The following is a 19,572-nucleotide window of genomic DNA, read 5'->3' as shown; positions in this document are numbered from 1 at the left end:
TGATGAGATTGTGTCAATTAATTGGCACTGTTGTATTTGTCTTTTTCGGGTTGAAACCCAAGACATAGCCTGAAGCCCAAAACCAACAAAGTAGGCCCAAGCATAATGCAGTATTATAGTTAACGACACGAGATCTTTTTTATATCTTGAATATAGTATTTTGCAAATGGGTAGCAGATTGAAAATGCTTGTATGTATATGTGGAAATAAGTACAACAAATCTCATACAAAACGCCAGTCAATCTCACTCCGAGAGATAATTACCAAATAAAATTATCATTACAATTCTGCATTCAGTTAAAATTCTCAAAGTCTGTGTTTACAACAAATCGTCCCCAAAATTTTAACAAGCAACTCTGAAATTCTTAAGAGGCAGATCCAATGTCTCCTTTCCCTTTACCAATTTTCTTCGGCAACAAAGTCTCATAAATGTTTGACAAAACACCGCCATTAGCAATAGTAATAGTCCCCTAAAGCTTGCTCAACTCCTCGTCGTTACGCACAGCCAGCTGAATATGCCTTGGAACAATTCGATTCTTTTTGTTGTCTCTTTTTAAACTAGTTTCTTTTTGTTTTTAGCTAAATTGGCAAGAGTGGAACTTTTCGCATAAAATGTATCTAAAATACATTTTTGGTTTTGTGATTTGGTACATTTCTGTTTCGGTCCCGTCATTTTAATTTTAGCAATTTTATTCACATAATTTTGCTTAGTTAGCACTCAAGACTTATAAATCTAACATTATTAAGAAAAATAAATGTATATTTTGAGAAAAAGGGAAAGAGGAAACAGGTGACTTTTCATTTTCCAACATTAAGTCTCCAAACCAGAGTCCTAACGGGGACAAGAACATGAAGAAACTATAAAGAATTGGAGGGAGAGATGTCGAACCTATTGCAAGAGATACTGGATGAGCACTGTAATTCCCTGCAATATCAATGTACTCCTGTGAATGGAAATAAAAGCAGATTAGTAAATCAATATTCGATAAATACAACATGCAGTAAAGAGACCAAATGCTGGAACTAGAGATAATATTCAAAATAATTTTCCTTTTAGAACAAGGAGTACTGCAGACATTCATGAGCTGCTATGGCACAGATGCAGAAACACAGGCTTGTATATACCCACACACCCAATCAAAAGTAATATATTGCCTTTAAAAAAATATTAATAACCACTGGGCATCATACCAATAAGACGTAAACATGACATTGAAACAAAACCAGTGAAAAGGTATGACTCATTTTCTCACCCAGAGGGCCAGATTTTTATTGAAGTTTTCCAAAGGCATTTGTGCCAACTTGAATTCAAAGTTCTAATAAACCTTAGATTCAGTAATCATTCAATTGGCCTATCAAAGTGAACAGAAAAATATACATACCATGACTGCTACTCTTATGATGTGATCGGACAGGTTGTATCTGGATTACCCCTCCGAATATTTCCCTGCAAAGAGAAACGTGACAGTCCAATTCAAACAAAATCACCACCTAAGAGTGCAGAAAGTTCCTACATATCAAAAGATGAGATGAACAATTTTAAAATTGACCTCAAAAAAGATTCAACCGAGCATCTGCAGGACCCCCATCAGGCAAAAAATACTTCCCAGAGAGTATACCCATTGCAAGGGGGCTGTAGGCTACTAAACTGATCCTAAAACATTCAATAGCCCAACATAAAATCATTAGCATTACATGAAGTGGCTGCAACTCATTTATAAATAATATAATTAAATCGATCATTTTACCACTCAAAATAACTGACTCAGAAACTCACATGAATAAGGTTTATTCAATGGCTTACCTAGGTTTGAAAGCCATAAAAAATGAAAACCCAAAATGCATGTTGAGATAAGAAGCCTTCCCCAAAGTGACTCTCATGTTCTCTATTGGAATTTTAATTCCACTTACTAATTTTATATTATTCAAGCTACTAATTAGCAAGAATATTCAATTGAATTTCTTCAAGAACTGCTCAGGACAGGATAGGAAAAGTAACATAACTTCAACTTCATCAAGAAATTGGCATGCACAAATCAAGCAAGCTTTCCCTATCATTTCATGCCGGATGAAATAATTAATTGTTCAGCTATTCACTTTTTCTGAAAACTAACACTTTAATACCTCTCATGATGACAGCATTCAGCCAACCCAGAATCAAAAGTTCGATAGAGCAAGCTGCGTGAGTTCTATCAAATAGACAATAAGTTGCATTAGTCCAAAAATCAGCAGCAACAATACAGTACGCATTTGACTGAGAGTGCAATGATCAAATAGACAACCTACCCAGAGACAATCTTTGGATGGCGAGTGCCCCTTTCAGCCACCTGAACAAACTTCATCACCCCATATGGTGTTTCGTTACCGAGACCAACATATTTAATCTACAAAACAAAAATTTCCTTTCAATTCACATGGGAATTTTATGCTCTTAGAACATTGCAAAATAGAGGAAAAAGTCACCAAACTAAATGACTTATCAAAGAAAGGGGAAGAAAGGCAACAGTATGAAACTAACCTGACCAGAATCAACAGCTCTTCCAAGAGCATCAAGTTGTTCGTCTGTAGCAATGGAACAGAACTGTCGGGTTGGATCATACTCAATTTCTTCAAACATGGGAACATAGCTACAACAACAGTCATTAATCGGTTCAAGTCTTACTAACAGGGATTGTGTTTGTGTAGGCACAAAGTGGGAAAAGCAAGACAAGCCTGGGTGAAGGCAAGCAAATTATGGAGTTGTAAACATATATAGTTGGGGAAAAAATAATGTGAAAGCAATGAAATTTAAATTTACATCAAGCATACACCCATTGTCAAATTCATGTCAATCTGCAAATTTATAGTAATGTGAAAGCAAAATTCCAAAACACTAAAAGGAAGGATCAGGCCAATGAATCTGATAAAGATCAATGTAATGTGTCTGCAATCGCCTTAAGCTGCATTTAAATATTACATAACTTATCACTCAGCACAGCATAACACGAAGCGTTTAAACAGAAGCAAAATTACAAACTATTTGTTTGAGCAAACCTGCCGTCAATGGCCTCGGTGATATTCTTAGCATTCAAACACTTGGGGCCATCTCGTATGCAAATCATCTGCCTAAACGGTCCCGTAACCTGTAATATCATAAAAAAATTTCACACATGAGAAGTGATACAAAATATTTGTTCACTAAAAACACCCGCAAATAAAATTATTTTTTACATTCACAACTATTTCCTCTGATAATTAATACAAATATTTGTTTATCTACTAATTTTGGCCAAGAAAAACTATTTTTCATTATTACACTTTTTTATCTTGCTTTCTTTTCCATTTGCCAAAATTAAAAGTGGATTTGGAACTTTTGTAATAACAAAATAAGGGATAAGAGGGCAAATAATTATTGCTTAGTTTACAATTTAATGTTAGAAAATCCATCAAGTCATTTTGGTGACATTGAATTAGATCTTCAAACATCTATAATTTTGATTTAGAAACCTAAATAATATTCATTTTACTCTTCATTTTCTAGGTATGACATCCGCTTATTTGAAGGGCTAAAATAAGACACTCGACGCCACATGTCCTTACATTTTCAATTTGATTTCTCAACCGATGAGGCAAACGAATAACAGGACTTTACACAGAAAGTAACTTAAAACTGGGGTTTAAAATAAATTAAACCCTTATTCTATGATTTTGATAATTATAAGTTTTTGAGTACATGTATATAACCAAATTCCAAATCTGCATAATCAGAATTTGGAGAGCTATTTATGATTTATCTGGCCAACTTAGAGTCAAAATAACACATGGATAACGAAGCGTCAGAAACTACCACCAATAAAAATTACAAACCTCCAATTAGATTACAGACCTTACAGAAGACATAATAATACAACATAGCTGCCTAACCTGACACAGCAAAAATACATCATTGGGGCTACAAAATTTGGAGTTCTCTATAGATTATTATTGCCTAAAAGTTCAATCTAGTATTTCTAAGTTCTTGATTTTGGAGGAGAGCTGCTGTGTTTGAGTAACAATTCGTAAAGGTTGTCAGCTGTCGGACGATTCTGCGGATTCTCCTCAGTACATTGGTAGAACAAGTCAACAAGAAACCTCAGTGTATCTAAGTCGGCCTCTGTTCCGTCAAGCTCCGCACCAGCTTGAGTCATTATTGGCTCGTCCAATGACCGAAATGCCTCCAACTCCTCCGTCAACTTTGGCCGTTTTCCCATCTGTATGCAACAAACAACAAGCAGATTTACTTCAGAGATAAGGAAATGTTCAACCTTAAAATCTCATTAGAATATAAACAAATGTAACCTAAAACAATTAGCTAACACAATCTAGATGCACGGTTGAAGGCTGTATATCAATTTATCAACCATCATCCGGAGGAAAAGTACTCTAGAAACCCCTTACAAGGGCTCTACTGCAGCAACCTTAGGGTCCTAATGCCAAGCAAACTTATTGAGCTATGGAATAAACATATAAGGATTAAGATATTCCCCTTCTCACTTCACTGACTAAAAGATTCCAACTTCGGTTTCAACAATTACTGAAAGTATGGACCCCTCAAAACCAGTCCCACTATTTAGTCATATTTTCATATTTCACATTCTCTAACAACCATACAAAAGTCTTCATAACAGAGAGAGAGAGAGAGAGAGAGAGAGAGAGAGGGAGAGAGAGAGAGAGAGAGAGAGGATTAGTACTGTCAGAAGTTCATTAATCTCCATTTCAGATACTCCCGCATACGGAATTTGCAAAGTCAACATTTCCAACAGCAGGCACCCAAAGGACCAGATATCAACTTCCTGTAACAACAAAGGAATAAAACTTAAACTACGCCAAAAAGGAAAGTTGCACTGATTTACTATAGAAGAAAGCGACAATATTGAGGTTGGAACACTTGGAACCATCTAGAACTTCAACACACATGTATGTTTTAGGTAGATAGATTTCTAGCAGTGCAATTTGTGGTTTTCCTAAATTTAAAATTGAGTTATGGTGTACAAGGTAATGTGGTAGCATTCTTCACATGCGGCAAACGCTATATATCTGAAATGGCAATTCATGGACTTTATCACTCGTGCAACAAAAGTCAATTTGAAAACCAAAATACGGTGTATCTTGCAAGCAGACCAAGTATTTTTCATTAATTTAAGCACAAAAATCCTCGGCATGTAAAAGACATACCAGTCCATAAATATTTCGTTTATGCATTGCTCGCAAAACCTCTGGGGCCATCCATCGAGGTGTTCCAACACAAACATCCGCTTGATGTGTTCCTATATGGGCGATACAGCATGTATGCAAGTAAGACCGAAGAGGAACTGCTCTATCAAAATCACAAAGCTTCACAACAGATGTTCCATCAGCTCTCTTCTTATCCAAATCAACCAAAATATTTTCACTTTTTATGTCACGATGAATTATGTGCTTTGAATGCAACTCCACTAGTGCACATGCGACATCTTTAGCTATGCACAAAGCTAACTCTGCCGGGACATGCTTCTCACCAGCTTTTGAAAGCTTTTGTATAAAACTCTGTCACATGATGGAGATGAAAAGATATAAAACAAAATATAAAAACGCTAAGCAAAAGAAACCTGATAATTTAACGAGTAAAATTCACCTGTAAGGAACCGTCCTTTATGTCCTCCATCCAAATTATTGATTGCAATATCCGATGCTCATGACTACCATCTATAGAAGGAGCCCACTTGGATGATATCTGATGCCCATACATTTCTACTATGCATGGGTGTTTCAGAGCACCTAAAATTCTTATTTCTCCTAAGCAACTGTAGTCAAAGTTCCTAATTTCATCCGTTAAAGCCCCACATACCTCTAAAGTACGCATCTGCAACATCCAACAGCAGAACCAATTGGTTAATATTCAATGGACAAAGAAACATTGGACTGGAAAAAAATACAAAAAAAACAAAAAATAAACCTAACCTAACCAGGCATATTAAGACAACCTAACCAGAAACTACAACCACCACCAAACTAAAAGCTTAGAAGAAGAGTTAGTTAACATAAAACTTTCAACAATGACTCACAACATAACTGTACAAGTTAAAAAAAAGAGAGCCAGATTTAGAATCATTATCATGACTACAAACAAGCCTAGGAATTATTAGACACTCTATCAAATAACTTCCCGCATAACCACCAACTACATAAGGCCAGAAAATTGCTCCAATTTTTTTGAGCTAGTCACAACTAATTAAACAGCATACACACCTTTCCTGCTGCCTCATTTGATCCATATTTGAGCCGGATGAGCGAAGTAACAGATTTTTTTGGAGTTTCACCACAAGAGGACACAGAAGGGTAGGAAGTAGGACCGATTGGAGGAGAAACTTTGGTCCTACAGAGAGGAATATACCTGCCACAAAAAAACATAGATAAATACACAGAACCTCAGTAACAAATATCCTTTAAGACATAAACATGCTATGCCTTGTTTTTGGTTAACATAAAAATTTGTTTTCAAAAACTGTACCATGGGTTTACCAGCCAAGCAGACAATATGTGTACAACAGTTCAAAAACCACAACAAAAAACAAGACCCAAAAGGAATTTGAAGTAGGGAGGGTCCTAGAAAAAAAAAAAAAAATAGCACAAGATACAGTCTGAATGAAGAAAAAAAATTCAGAATCGGAAGCAGTAATGCAATACAAGGTTCTCCACTCAGAAGGAGCTAGATTCTGAGCATAGACAAGTTGATAATCAAACCAGAAGTGAAATTACAAATCATGGAACACCATAACCCCCATTAGTCTACAGGGTTACCAAGAGTTTCATGATAACCCAATCCAAAATCAGTTCGGCATTGCAATACAGTGACCCATAACATGAATAAGAATTTCACAAGATGCAGAGCATCTTCAACAATGAAGAGATTTACCAAGACCGGTTCATACATACAAGAGATACTGACCTGCAATAATATTCAGGATTTGTCTCCTCTCTTATATCAAGCGGACGACATGCATCAACTACCATCCGAATCTCTGAGGACCCTCTTTTGATTAATATAATATTCCACGCATGTGGCATGAAATCCAAGTAACCCCTAACAAGCTCACAACGTACTCGAGGCTTCAATCGATCACATAGATACTACAAAAATTAAGCTTCATCAGATTACAACAAATTAAAAGACAATGCAAATAACAGACATCAGTACAAACAGATATTAAATAATAAATTTAGCACAAGAATCACCTTGAATAGCAATGCTCTATGCCTACACACACCAAACTGCAAGGTTCCAATGGGAATTATGATGGACTTTCGTCGTGCTTTAAGAGAACGGAGAGATTTCTCACAGAGATCAGAAAACCCAATATCTTCAACAGTCTTCGCAACTGGTTTAGTAGACAAACTAATAGAGTCCATGTTTCCTGTTGGGCAAGTGCATACAAAGGGCTTCCTGTAGTCTGAAAGAGGATTAGCTTTACGTGCCCATTCAACAAGAGCACCCCTATCAGTTCCCCCAAAGTGATCTGATACAAAAAGAGCAAGAAACGATGCAATCTGTAGCTCATCAGCTTGATTTCCATCTGAATATAAACGATACACCGATTCTTGGGCAGAACGTAAAATTGAATCCAACTCTGCATCCCATTCCTTGTCCACAAGAAGAACTTCGCGTGAGTCAAGATGGAAATTTTGCTCATAAACCTCTAGTGGCATAAACGGCCTGTCACGTCCTGCATCATAAAAGCCTTCTGAAAGATCGTCCTCAGTACTGCAAAATGAAAGTTCACTATACTTGCGAGATAAATTTGAACTATCAGCAGCCCTAGATCTTGGATACTTGAGCTGTCTCGGATTATCATGATGCCCATCAAAGGGCCTCTTGTGGTGAGTTGTGCTTTTTGATATTTCTGACGATGTACCTTCATCTTGCTTAGCAGAAACCTCTTGACCGGGGATCGACGATGCATCAAACTCGCAGAAATCCTTTTCATCACTTTTATCTACTGTGTTAGAGTCAATGCTGACAGATGAGCAATTTCCTACATCAAGCTCCTTCTTCAAACTCACTTTACAGCATACAACATCTTCATGGACATTTTCACTTTGAACTTCCCTAGAGAGTGAATCTTTATCACCATCATCATTATCCGGATTGATAATATCTGATGCCCCTTCAGGATAAGATTCAGAAGCAAGACGATCTGTGTTGCCTGGTTTACATTCTCCATCTTCCTTCAAGTGTAACAAATTGGAAGGATCCATACCTCTCCACTTCCTGCTGTTGTTCAGGCGCTCTTGACGAGCTCTCTGCTGCAAATGATACCCTTGCTTCCGCCACCTACCTGACTTCCGAGCTGCACAACACCGACTATTTGACGGATGCCCATGCCCAATAATTAGGCTTGTTGAACTATGACGAGAGCCTGTCACAACATTAACAATATGAGGCAAATCACAATATAATATATGTGTGTGTGTATAGAGAGAGAGAGAGAGAGAGAGAGAGAGAGAGAGTTGATTACATAAAACTGAAGATTAAATAATGTATAGATGTAACTCTACAGCCTTACCTCTACGAGAAAGACTTTCATCATTCTTCTGAATGGGGGTTTCATATACATCCATTTCAACAGAGGAACTGCTACAATCATCATCGAGTGTGTCCTTTCCATTCCCTTCCAAATTGCAGCATATCCATGAAGGTATTTGAAAATGCATGAGAAGCTTGTTGTACTGAACCACAGAAGATCATGCAACAAACCATTTAGGTTTTCATATCAGATATCGTTCAAAAAAGAATAAATTGAATAATGATAATTCCAAAAGAAATCAAGAATAAACATAATACAACTCAAAAGATAAAAGAAATAGAAAATAATAATAATCCATTAATAAATACAACACATACTTCCAACATGTGAGATGAAAATAAACCAAGAAAAGAATGAGATCAGGGAGTCCACCATGATTTTACAAATGCACATGCACACTGTTTCCAAATAAATGAAATGAATTCAAAAGGTAGTTGCACCATGGTTGCAAGAAACATGATAGCCTACCATTTGTCCAAAGATAGCTCCTTTGCTAGTTTATGTAACGGGTTCAGGTGGTTGGGCACCCAAAAAAAAAAAAAAAAACAAAGCCACCCAGAAGAGAGCAGCAAAGCAACAGAATATGATTTTCAGCAAGTTAAAGAGAACAAGTTTGGGAAATAAATCACATCTCAATTCAATGAATTAAACATTGGAATGTGATTAATGTGAATTATATAAGAATATAAAACCTGAAAAAGAATACTTGACTATGATACTTCTGGTTTGTGGTTGTATGTACTTACCTGAAGATTTAAATTCTGGAGGTTGTGCATCAAGTCAAGCTCAAGAAACCCTAGCGATGTCAACCTATTATTTGACAGGTCCAAGATCTCCAACCTTTGCAGAGAGGACAAAGTCGAAGGTAACTCCACCAATTTATTGTTAGCAACTTTTAATGATATCAAGGCATTTAAATTACTAATTTCTGCTGGCAAACTCTTCATCTTGTTGAATGAAAGATCTAGATATTCCAAATTGTATAAGCAGCCAATTTCTGGAGGGAGGTATCTGCAGGAAACACACCATAAAATGGATCAAGTTAAAGGTAACTATTTTTTACATTATACAAAAATGAAGAAACCAATAGCCATGATGTAATGTAGGGTCAATCGGCTAAATATACAAACATTGCTAACCACATAAAGATAATTAACAACAGCATTATCGATCATTGAATTGTAGACCACCATTAATTGAAATAACATATTTCAAATAATACACAATTACCTTTGACACGATTCATGTTTCTTTTCATCAAGATCCATAAAATATATCATAAAAGCAACAAATGTTCTTAAAGATTTCATGTTCCCAGTATAGTAAACTTACATGGCAGCGCCTAGTGCATCGACATTCTTTCCCCAATTTTAAGGTCTCAATTTAACATTCCGTAAGTAATGATTTCTCTTCTTTCTGTTACTTTTTGAGTGTTTGTTAGCAGTTGTGTATCGTAGAGTTCATGGAAACTGAATTGTATGACCATAAGCATACATATATTAAGACAAACACAGACATTTCAGAACGTTAGAACATCACTCACACAAAAAAGTTCATTAAGAAAATTTTAAATTATCTCTTAAGAAAAACTCAAAAAACGTCTAGGCATAAACACTAATGCAATCATTAAGACATCCTACTCCCTCATCAAGCCTAACTTGTAATGATCCTTGAAGCTCAAGCTTCACTGATTTAGAACCTATTCTAGCTCACTAACTAGCCTAGATGCATAATGCTTAAACCATTTAGGAGCTCAACTTCATGTGGGCTAATTTTGGAATACTAAATATGTAAGCTTTTAAGGGCAAATATCACGGTAGGTACAATCTCACTACTTATACAGTCTATATCACTAAACAAATACTTAAAAGTAAAGGATTCCAATGAACCTGATAAAGAAGTGGCAAACAGAGAGCTTGGTGAGACACTTGAGCCCAGCAATCTCACTCAATATCTGCAACGCGGAAGGCCTCGGTGGCACTTTGGAAAGCTCAAGCTCTTTCAAGCCTTCCAATTTATTAAATGGCAACCCACCAAACTCCGGCGACGGCATCCTCACTTGCAAGCGTTCCAAGCCCACCAAGCTCCCGAACTCCGACGAACCCAACGGTGGGATCAAATTAATCTCATTCCCAAAAAACTTCAATGTCCTCAACCGCTTGAGCGCCCCAATAGACTTGGGCAATAAATTAAACACGTTTTTGTACAAATACAAAGCCGCAGCGTCGTCAAAATTCTCCCTGATCGAAAAGTCCAAGCTTTTCCCAGAGATGTCGAGAACGGCCGACTCGTCCTCAGCAGTGGCAGCATCATCTCCATCTTCCACAGTCGAATTGGAGGCTTCTGGTTCTCCACGCTCCTTGAGGTTTTCGAGGGCTTCGGGGGCAGCTTCGTCAGAATCTGGGACTTGCATTGAAAATCAGAGCTGTAGTTTCAAAATAATCCGAATTTTTGAACTGCCCCGGATGACAGATCTGTTTGGGATGAGAGAAAATATAGGATTAATGGGCATTGGAGGAAAGAATGACGGAAAATAATAAGAGAGCGAGGGAAGGAAGAACGAAAATCGAAAGAGGAGCGGGGAAGAAGACTGACCGCTCCTTTGTGAATAATTAGAGAGAGAAAAAAAAACCCTAGAGAGCCGAGAATTTAGTACTTTTCACAGTGCAGTTTCCCCGAAGCGAAGTACAATGAGTCACGCACTATTATATATATAAATTCCTGATTTGAGCACCCGCGCCACCGCGACTTTTCTAAGCAAACAAGTTTTGCAGGATCCTGATTTAAATATGAATTTGTTACTTTTTAATGTTTCGAGGTGTCAAAAATCAACGCACCGCATTGGATATTTCTTTTTTGAGAACTTTTTTTTGTACCGTTGGAGTGAGGAGTGCGCTGAGCAATTTGGAAAGTACTTGACAAATTCTAAGCCAACAAATAAGAAATTACTTGGCATTTGAGTTTTGCTTGAATTTTTGTTTTGATTCGTGAGTTTGACCAAATTTATTTCTTCTGCATTATCAAGTTAACCATTTTGATCTTTAATGTGTGAACTTTTGCGTGTTACTTTGATTTTTAATGTGTGAATTTTTGCGTGTGACGTGTATATACATTTATGTTAAAATTAAACGTAAATGATTAAAATATCTGACATAATAAAATTCAAGGACATTAATTGAAATCACAAGGATCATATTGAAATTATAAGTACAAGTAGTAGGATAAAAGATGTATTGAACCATTTTTTAAATGTCGTTTTTTTTTTTACGTTCCGTTTGAATGGAGGAAAATAACTCGGAATTTAGCTAAAAGTCATGAATGAAGAGAAGAAATTGACATTTTCATTGTTTGGCAACTTAAACATGGAACTTATGAAATGAGCAGGAATTGATATTTCCATTGTTTGGCAACTTATTTCCTAAGTTTAATGTACGCTAACCCCACCCACCACCCACTCCCCCCTTCTCTCTCTTCCTTTCCTTAACTGTGGCAAAAAAAAATTGAAATTAGGCATTGTGTGTAGTATAAGCTAGAAACTCCAATATATTATACATTGTAATTCCAATTTATTATTCATTTATTTATAATTTTCAAATTGCGAAACTTTTAAATGTTGAAATTGAATTTGAGCTCGCCAAAACTTGAATTTTAGGATCGGAATAAGAGTTTTCAATCCAACTTGCACTCATACCATGACTGGCCACAAATAAAAGGTCTACTAGAAACCTCTTCCATCTCAAGTTCACATTGCTTGGGAGTTTTCTCTCGTAATTTTGGCTTAAGCTAAATATTAATTGTGCTTGAAAGGTATAGCAACCCATGCCAAAAATCCATCCTAATGCTTCAGCTCACTGGAGCATTGCAATTTGCAACCACATGCCTAAATATATGGACATGGTTGAAGCTCCTGAAACCCAATGCACTCACACGGAACAAAAGTTGCAGCTTATTTGTCATGTATTTAGAGTCCTAATCAATGGCCCCATGCATTCATTTTGTTTTTTAGAGCCTCAATTATTGGGATACTATTTTAGATTTCATCGGAGTTCTAAATGGAGCTTCATCAGCCCTTTGTAGAGCAGAAAAATTTATAGGAAACGGAGATAGTACTATCAATTACAGACTGACACATAAAAAAATTAGTACGTATAATATATCGTGATTAGCCGAAAATAACAAAATAGTGTTATCATCATTTCACGTACTTGTTTCTCCTTTTAGACCCCAATCATTTTGTATTTTAGTCTCTCACTGTTCGCAAGAGCGACTGTGATTCATTTTAGTTTTTCAGCTTAGGCTTCTTTTAACTAAAACAAAAATTTAGATGGATTCGTGTTTAAATCTTTTGATTCAGACTATTGATTAGATTGATTCATGAAATTTAGACCGTTGACTAATCTTTTTACTTTTGTTAACGCATGGGTCCCATGGTAGGATCATGACCACCCATCTTGACCATCTGGTATACCTGCACAGCCAAAGAAATAAGAATTTTAACAATGACATGGCAAGATCAGAGCCCTTCAATGTACCAATTGCACAGATTTTACCCGGAGGTTACAAACCATAAACTACCGGGCCATCATACATCATGCATGCAAAACAGCGACACACGGGACCTCATCCACCGCCTAACGAACTCCTCGTCGAGCTATCACAAAAAGAAATATCAAAATTAAAATTAATTTTTACAACCGAATGCCCCGTCGCTCTTCTTCCCGCCCTTTAAATTGAGTCTCTCTCTCTCACATTTCTCCACAATTCAAATATTCAAAGCTCTCTCTCTCTCTCTCCATTCTCCAAAATCCAAACACTCGCCTGAGGTTTCTTCAACCACAACGACGAAGATGATCGCTACTCTCAAGTAAATCACAGATCTGAAAACACCTTATCTTCGTTTCAGTTCAAATCATAGAGCATATTCTTCTCTAACATTGAAACCTAACGTTCTCTGTGTGATGATGCTCAGAGCCGAAGAACAGAGCCAGCTACAGCTCGTCGAACGCGAAGACATCGACGATGAAGAGGATCTCTTCGAAGCCATCGACAAGTGTAAGCTTCTTCACGACCTCCGCTTCACTTCGCTTTCCGTTCACATGCTTAATTCTCGATATATACCACTTCGAATCGCACATTATTTTCGTTTAAATTCAGAAAAATAGAATTCGTTAACTATTTTTCTCGATTTATTTCAACATTCATCGTTTCAAGATTGATCTTTGTGATTCAGTGTTCAGAGCTGAATCGATTTTCGATTTTCTTTTCGTATTTTTAAAATTCTTTTCGATTTGCTCTGTTTTTCTAAAAAAAGAAACTCCAAAAATTCTATGAGTATCTATTCGTTTAAGTAATTCAGTTTGATTTCTCGGTGAGATCGAACTAGTTTTCCCCGATTCTCACTGTAGACGTAAGTTTTGAGCGACTTTTGCTTCAAAACTGAGGAAATCGAGTTTTGTGCAGTGATTGCTCAGGGAATCAATGCCGGAGATATTAAGAAGCTTCAAGACGCTGGGATCTACACCTGCAATGGCTTGATGATGCATACAAAGAAGGTAAAACGAATTTAAGTTCTAATTTCTTACACTGAGCGCATGTTAAGGTCCGATTCCTTACTCTGATTTCTGTTTGGCAGAACTTGACTGGAATCAAAGGTTTATCTGAGGCTAAAGTTGAGAAGATATGCGAAGCTGCTGAAAAGATAGTGGTTAGCATTCAGATTTTCCATAATCTGAAACATTCTTACGAGATTCTGAAGTTTTGTGAATGTTAGCCTTCTTCTCGTTTTGTTAATGTATCTTCTTTTTTTTCTCCAGAATTATGGATATATTACTGGAAGTGATGCTCTGACCAGAGTAAGTTTAAAGTTGCGATGGTTTTGATTTGACTCTGTGAATCAAGAAGATCTGAGCCGTCAGATCAAATTTTCTTGATTTACAAACGCAATGGTCTACTGTGAAGCTGAGGAGTTGTTTTTTGTTTTTATGTATAGAGAAAGTCAGTTATCCGCATTACAACTGGAAGCCAAGCCCTGGATGAACTGTTAGGCGGTAATCTTGGGCTCTTTGTTGTTAAAATGCTTTATTGTGTTTATTAAATTGCTTCAGTTAATTTGTGCGTAAATAAATTGAAGGTGGGATTGAAACTATGTCAATCACGGAAGCCTTTGGGGAATTTCGGTGAGGCACTGTTTCCTTGATGCATTATCATCGTCCATTTCTTGCATCGAATTCGAAACTAAGAAACCTTATTTGCAATTCTAATATTTTGATTTGTGCTTCTTCACTAACCATATAAATAACATTGATTTCAGGTCTGGGAAAACACAGCTTGCACATACTCTCTGCGTTTGTACACAGGTTCCTCTCTCTCCTTTAGTTATGCCGTAGCATACAGGGAGGTCATTAAGCCATTGTGTAAAACTCTGTTCTGGTCCTTTACTAAAAAAAAGAATGTATGGCATTTGAATGGAGAGTAAAATGTTAGCTTATATTGATTACAATTGATAATTTTCCTTCCATAGTTTTAAGACGATAGAGTTTAAGTTAATAAAAGAATTATATATGGTCCATTGAAAATCGTGGTTATTCTTAGAACATACTTTGTTCAAACCAAAAAAAATATTATTGATAATTGTGGTTTCCGAACTGCAGTGCATCCAATAGTCTTAACTAGTAACCAGAGCTTAATTATATTGAATAATGCAATCTGATTCAAATAACACTATGCATCAAGCCTTGCTGATTGAGGTTGCCTTTTACTTTGCAGCTTCCCACTAACATGAAGGGAGGGAATGGAAAAGTTGCTTACATTGATACTGAAGGAACCTTGTATCCTTCTTGTTTTTCCATCCCATTTAATATTTCATACTGCACATTTCAATGCAAGCAAGAATTGTCTTAAAAAATTTCACCAAGTTGAGTTCAGGTATGTTTTCTTCCTAACTATATGCACTTGCAGCCGACCCGATCGAATTGTGCCCATAGCTGAAAGATTTGGGTTGGACCCAGGAGCTGTCCTTGACAATGTAAGTTTCATTTTATCCATATACAACAGTTAAACTAATGATGCAATTATTGTGAACTAACTGTGTCATTTTCTGCGGCTGCAAAAGATCATTTATGCTCGTGCCTATACATATGAGCATCAGCATAACCTGCTTCTTGGTCTAGCTGCAAAAATGTCTGAAGAGCCATTCAGACTTCTGGTAAGATTTCACTAACAAAAACTCTCTTATGGACAATTATCAAGAAGCTAGGAAGATTGATTATGTCTTCATATTTTTCAGATTGTGGATTCAGTGATTGCTCTCTTTCGAGTGGACTTTACTGGAAGAGGAGAACTTGCTGACCGCCAGGTCTGCTCCGTGGATTCCCTGCAATGCCTATAACATTTCAGATTTAGATCTTATGTTCTTCTTTACCATTCATTTCTCTTTTAATAACATAACCAAATTTTAATATGCAGCAAAAACTAGCTCAGATGCTTTCCCGATTAACAAAGATAGCTGAGGAATTCAATGTTGCTGTCTACATGACCAACCAAGGTAATTAGTGATCGACCAATTTTGAGGCCCTTAGGTGCTCAATCATTTTATAAGCTTACTGGAGAATCACATAATTGTGCAGTCATAGCTGACCCCGGTGGTGGAGTGTTCATATCGGACCCAAAGAAACCGGCGGGAGGGCATGTCCTTGCCCATGCAGCAACAATCAGGCTCATGTTCAGGAAAGGCAAAGGTGAACAGCGCGTCTGCAAGGTGTACGATGCCCCAAACCTGCCGGAGGCTGAAGCAATATCCTTCATACTTACTTTTAGCGTAATTACCATACTCTGAATTTTCTGATTGCCATCTTTGGTGAAAATTTTAATCCTAATAACCGAGATGACAAAAAATTGTAGGAAATGTCCATATTTCATTCGTTTGTTAATTCTTGACAGATATGCACGTTTTTCAGATAACTGCAGGAGGCATTGCAGATGCAAAGGACTGAAGTATAAGGCTTTTCTTTGACACAAGAAATACCGGAACATTTCAATTTCATGCTATATATATGTGTGTAGTTTGTTCAAATCTCTAATGATATGCGACAATATATCCTAAGTTTTTTAAAGCATAAACATAATGCAGTAGCATGATATGTAGAAATTGAACTACAGTACCAGTAAAGGTCTGTATCCATTGTAGTATTATTTGATGTTCTATGCCAGAAGGTTATGGGCCTTATGGCTTTTGACAGTAAGCAATTATATAATCACGTCTTACGTCCAATCATCATATAAACTTTGGTAGCCACAGGCAACAGAGTCAATCAAGATGGAAAACACTAGAGAATAGATGGATCAGTTCAGAACTAATTCAAGGTCTACTTAGCAAAAGCCTCGCCAAGAAAATAGATATAAACTCAGTAAGTTGTTGACCAGTTGGCAGCACTACCGACTCTTGGGATGCCACTCGATTCCTTCTTAGCCTCAGCATCAACCTTGAAATTGGCACCACACACTTGGCCTGAACTATCCACCCTTGGCACCGCCTTCAACTCATTGTGGGGATGCTCGTAACTCCTCAAGCCTCCAGAGGAAGTGAAGAAACATCCTGACACGATAGTACCGACAAAGTTGTTAGCAGTCTAGCTAACGTACTAAGGAATCAAATTAAAAAGTCCATGCTAAGACCAAGCAACCGAAAAGGAAGAAAGGCCTAGATCATCCTAATGAGCAACATGAGAAAACCGCAACATACTTACAAGCGAAGCAATTGAACGCACACAACTATTGATTTCATACTCCTATGGCAAATTGAATGCACCCACATCACCCCCAAATTAACTTGAGAGATATTTATTCCATAGCTCATACACATCAGTGGCATTGTATTTTCGACTATTAAGTTAGCTGGAACATCGTACGATGCAGAAAGGATTCCAAGAAAATGCTAAACAGTTTTTTATATCAGGCCTTTGTCATAGTTATACCTTTGGGAAATGGTGCAAAAGAATTCCCGCAGCCCTTCTTCACAACTTCTGCATCGTCTGCAAGAACAAGATGGCCTTCAGAATCAGTTCCCCAGAAGAACGGAACATTCCCATCAGGATCCTGCACAAGACAAGCACTAAGCTCAACTACAGGAGCAAATGACCAGTAGGAACAAAGAAAGAGACCACAAGAACTTGAAAGCAAACATTGAAGAACGAGTGACAACTGAGAGATGCTTTACTTACAGCAGCTACAAAAGTGGCTTTGGAAGCACTGTCATAGAGAATAAATGCAAACTTCCCTTGGATGTCTCTCACAACCTGATCAGCAGGATAAGGACCTCGATCTCTCAGAGTTCTGTATGCTTCAATAATGATGATCACTTCATTGGCTGTCTTGTTCAATCCATATTGTTGCTTGAGAAGAGCAACATTCTCAATGTGGCCTTGGAACAGGCAAAAAATGTCGTCCACAACCGCAAACAGCCTAACAATATACGATGAAATATATCAAACATTGAATTGAAGTGGCATCAGGACAAAAAGAAAACTAAGAGTTATACCCTCGGACAAAAATTTATTGCTAAAAAATCGACACGAGAACACAATTGGAGTTAATTGTTCTTTGGCATGTGAAAAAAATCGACAGTGTTTTCTGTGGCATGTGAAATCATAAAGTACCACTGTTAAATCTTCTCCTCATGAAACAACAATAGGAGGTAACCACAACAAAATCATAGGATCGATCTTCTACATCCGAAAACAATAAAAAATTATAAATGAATGTGAAACAACAATGCAATGATCTCATTCCAAACAATATATACCCATAACATTTCAAAAACAAAGAAGATATAGCCAAAGAGTTAATCTGTCCTTTTGTCTCATTTCTCCTGCAAACAAACCATATGTTCTTTGTCTTCATTCAAAGAAACCATCCAATGAAACCATGTAGTCTTCATCAAGGACTACCTCACCCAAATAAATACAGATCATTTAAGCCCTTTACAATATTTAAAAAAATAAGATAAAGCAGAAAAATAATTTCGATAAGCCTATCAGTGAATGCCAATCTCTAAAATTTCTTCTTACCCAATAGAGCCAAAACACATACTATCAATTTTTATTTTTATTTTTTCTTCACGAAGTTACAGAAATACTCTGCTACAGATTTAATCCAAATCAACGTTTTCCGATCACCAGAAGCAAACTAAACCGCAAACAAAATGAGAAACCCACACAGAAAAAACCAAACAACTCACAAATCATCAAGCTCAGATCAACCAAAAACTACAGAAACGATCAAAAACAAAGAAAGGGGCAATCTTTAATCTCTGGTTTTCTTAAAGGGTATCTTCCATTTCTGTTTTTTCTTTAACAAGGGATGGCTTGCGAAGTTGTACCTGGGAAGAAGAGGGTTCTGTTTGTCAAGAGAATAGACGATGAGACCAGAAGAGCCAAAATTGACAGTGACAGAAGAAGGGTGCACAGAGGCAAAGTGCTGCGCGAGAAAGCCATCTTTCAGAGCCGAGACTGATCCAGATTGAGGGCTCTGCAGAGCCTCGGGGCTCTTAGCCACCGATTTGTCGAAAACTGCTAGCATTTTGTGGATCGTTGATCCAAGAGTCAAAGGCAGAGAATTTGCTTTGGGGCTACGTAGAAGATGGAAAATGGGTTATAATTCAGGTGGTTTACTTTACTGGTTATATTATAAGCTTCGAAAATGGACTTTTTATTTCCAATATTGCCCTTCCTACTATCCACAAAATTACACCCGTCTCTTCCTGTTTTAGCAGTAATAATCTTGTTTTTCCAATAATAAAAGTGTACAACGGAAGATGTACTTTTCTATTTCGGGCAAAATTGGCTATGATTTTATAAATCGTTGCAATAATTAACTTTTTTTTAAATACAGCAATAAATCGTTGCAATAATTAATTATTTTTAAATACAGCAAAAATAAAATAAAATAATAATGTTCAAAAAATTCAAAATTATCCTCATTTAAGAAATATTTT

General features: G+C 36.9%; 3 protein-coding genes and 1 pseudogene across 3 annotated transcripts; 1 reads left to right on the top strand and 3 right to left on the bottom strand.

Annotated features, from left to right (window-relative positions):
• LOC18791816 lies at positions 291 to 3,117 on the bottom strand (annotated as a pseudogene).
• Positions 3,718 to 11,276, bottom strand: LOC18788907. The gene is made up of 11 exons (XM_007225362.2): positions 11,178 to 11,276; positions 10,472 to 11,056; positions 9,329 to 9,593; positions 8,562 to 8,724; positions 7,234 to 8,414; positions 6,947 to 7,128; positions 6,247 to 6,391; positions 5,633 to 5,860; positions 5,194 to 5,544; positions 4,710 to 4,811; positions 3,718 to 4,229 (listed from the first exon to the last, which is right to left on the bottom strand). The coding sequence occupies exons 2-11, from the start codon at positions 10,993 to 10,995 to the stop codon at positions 3,990 to 3,992; spliced, it is 3,381 nt and encodes a 1,126-aa protein (XP_007225424.1). The 5' UTR covers positions 10,996 to 11,056; positions 11,178 to 11,276; the 3' UTR covers positions 3,718 to 3,989.
• Positions 13,060 to 16,819, top strand: LOC18792378 (meiotic recombination protein DMC1 homolog). Its single transcript, XM_007222346.2, has 15 exons — positions 13,060 to 13,446; positions 13,552 to 13,634; positions 14,043 to 14,134; positions 14,215 to 14,286; positions 14,396 to 14,434; positions 14,572 to 14,629; positions 14,713 to 14,758; positions 14,893 to 14,938; positions 15,348 to 15,409; positions 15,540 to 15,606; positions 15,694 to 15,786; positions 15,868 to 15,936; positions 16,047 to 16,125; positions 16,208 to 16,374; positions 16,529 to 16,819. The coding sequence occupies exons 1-15, from the start codon at positions 13,430 to 13,432 to the stop codon at positions 16,571 to 16,573; spliced, it is 1,035 nt and encodes a 344-aa protein (XP_007222408.2). The 5' UTR covers positions 13,060 to 13,429; the 3' UTR covers positions 16,574 to 16,819.
• LOC18790535 (stem-specific protein TSJT1) lies at positions 16,721 to 19,270 on the bottom strand. Its single transcript, XM_007225963.2, has 4 exons — positions 18,958 to 19,270; positions 17,801 to 18,041; positions 17,555 to 17,675; positions 16,721 to 17,175 (listed from the first exon to the last, which is right to left on the bottom strand). The coding sequence occupies exons 1-4, from the start codon at positions 19,155 to 19,157 to the stop codon at positions 16,985 to 16,987; spliced, it is 753 nt and encodes a 250-aa protein (XP_007226025.1). The 5' UTR covers positions 19,158 to 19,270; the 3' UTR covers positions 16,721 to 16,984.

This window comes from Prunus persica, chromosome G1 (assembly GCF_000346465.2).
Source record: "Prunus persica cultivar Lovell chromosome G1, Prunus_persica_NCBIv2, whole genome shotgun sequence".
NCBI lineage: Eukaryota > Viridiplantae > Streptophyta > Magnoliopsida > Rosales > Rosaceae > Prunus > Prunus persica.
Note: the sequence above shows the minus strand (reverse complement) of the source record. Positions and strands in the feature narration are given on the sequence as shown.